We start from the raw sequence: 1533 nt of genomic DNA, 5'->3' as shown, positions 1-1533 counted from the left end.
ACTCCAAGACGCTATAAAGAATATGTCTGGGTGCATAAAGTATGACGATTGGATAGGAATCATGGACGAATTGGAGCACTACACGTTTGAGGAACGTAATATGTTGACAATGTTACTCTATAATGGAGTAACACCCATGTTTCATGCTGCAACAACCAATAATGTCGATCTTATATCGTATCTCGTTGAAGAATGCCAAGCCCCGGTTGATCAAAAATGCGCTCTGTACAATATAATATTTATAACACCATTTTGGGCGGCTATATGGACAAAAAGTTATGAAGCAGCTTACTGTCTTTTACAATTCGGAGCAGATATAAATTCAAAGGGTTGGTGGGGTTCAACAGCGCTGATGAGATGTCTGGCAGAAAGGGATGTTAAAATGGCTGACTTCCTTTTGGCCAATAACGCCAATGTTAATATCTGTAGCGAACTCGGTGAAACACCGCTAATGTTGGCTGTATTTAATTTAGATATAACAAAGGAACTGCTAAAGCTGAGCAAACACACGTTACATTTAAGAGATGTTAATGGTAATACGGCTCTTCATTATGCTGTCAGGAATCAGAACTTAAACGTCACCAAGTTGTTGATTGAGGAAGGCTTAAACCCTTATACCAAGAATTACGATGGCAAATCTGCATTCGATATCGCTGAAGAAAATAGAAGTATACACATGGCTGTTGCGCTTTCTTGTTGGGAAATGGCGAAGGAAGTTAACCGTACTCGCAAAATTCCTTATCCTTTTCCAGTTGAGCTTGTTTTAAGGAATTCTTTTAAGCCTCCTTTTAAGTCCACGAACAAGAAAAGAAGTACCATCGATATGTACTTGACTGAGAACCAGTGCCTGCAGCCGTCATGCGGTTGCAAGAGTGTGAACAGATCTGGTGGATGACTTCTTCGGTAAATATTAACTGTATGTGTGAAGGGTCTTCTTCGTAGTAATATAAATGAAATGATAGTGTTATGCGACCATACTTGAATACTCGGAAGCGGAAATTGAATCGACGATTAAATGAATAATACAGAGAAGAGTAAATAGCGTTTATCGAACGAATATCCTTTATGAAGAACACCTGGAATGATCCTCTCTTAAAAACTGAAAACCAAACTATGAAAACGGACTCCCATTTGAAGAACAGCAAACACAAAAACAAAATCAAGATAAACTTTGAAGACCTACAAAAAAAAAAAAGCAGAAAACGAAAAAAAAAACCCCAAAAAAATGAAGCATTTGTATAAAAATGATTAAATTTAAATATTCAGCATGCATTCAAAAATATATAAAAAAACAAATACAAAAAATTAAAAAATTATATATATAATATATATATATATATATATATATATTATATATGTATAGTATATATATATATATATATATAATGCAAAAAATACATAAAAATAAAAAAAATTATATATATGTATAATACAAAAATATATAAAAATTAAAAAAATTAATATAATATTATATATATATATATATATATATATGTGTGTGTGTATAAAAAAATACATAAAAATGGTGTATAT

General features: G+C 32.3%; 1 protein-coding gene across 1 annotated transcript in view; it reads left to right on the top strand.

Annotated features, from left to right (window-relative positions):
- Nucleotides 1-895, top strand: part of LOC115224042 (26S proteasome non-ATPase regulatory subunit 10-like) — a 909-nt gene extending 14 nt beyond the window's left edge. The window contains exon 1 of the mRNA XM_029794841.1: nt 1-895. This exon is cut by the window's left edge and continues 14 nt beyond it. Coding sequence (XP_029650701.1) covers nt 1-895 — 895 coding nt within the window.
- Nucleotides 896-1533: the final 638 nt, after the last annotated feature.

The sequence above is a fragment of the Octopus sinensis genome, linkage group LG24 (assembly GCF_006345805.1).
Source record: "Octopus sinensis linkage group LG24, ASM634580v1, whole genome shotgun sequence".
In the NCBI taxonomy this organism is placed as follows: Eukaryota; Metazoa; Mollusca; class Cephalopoda; order Octopoda; family Octopodidae; genus Octopus; species Octopus sinensis.
This window is presented reverse-complemented; position numbering and strand designations above follow the sequence as displayed.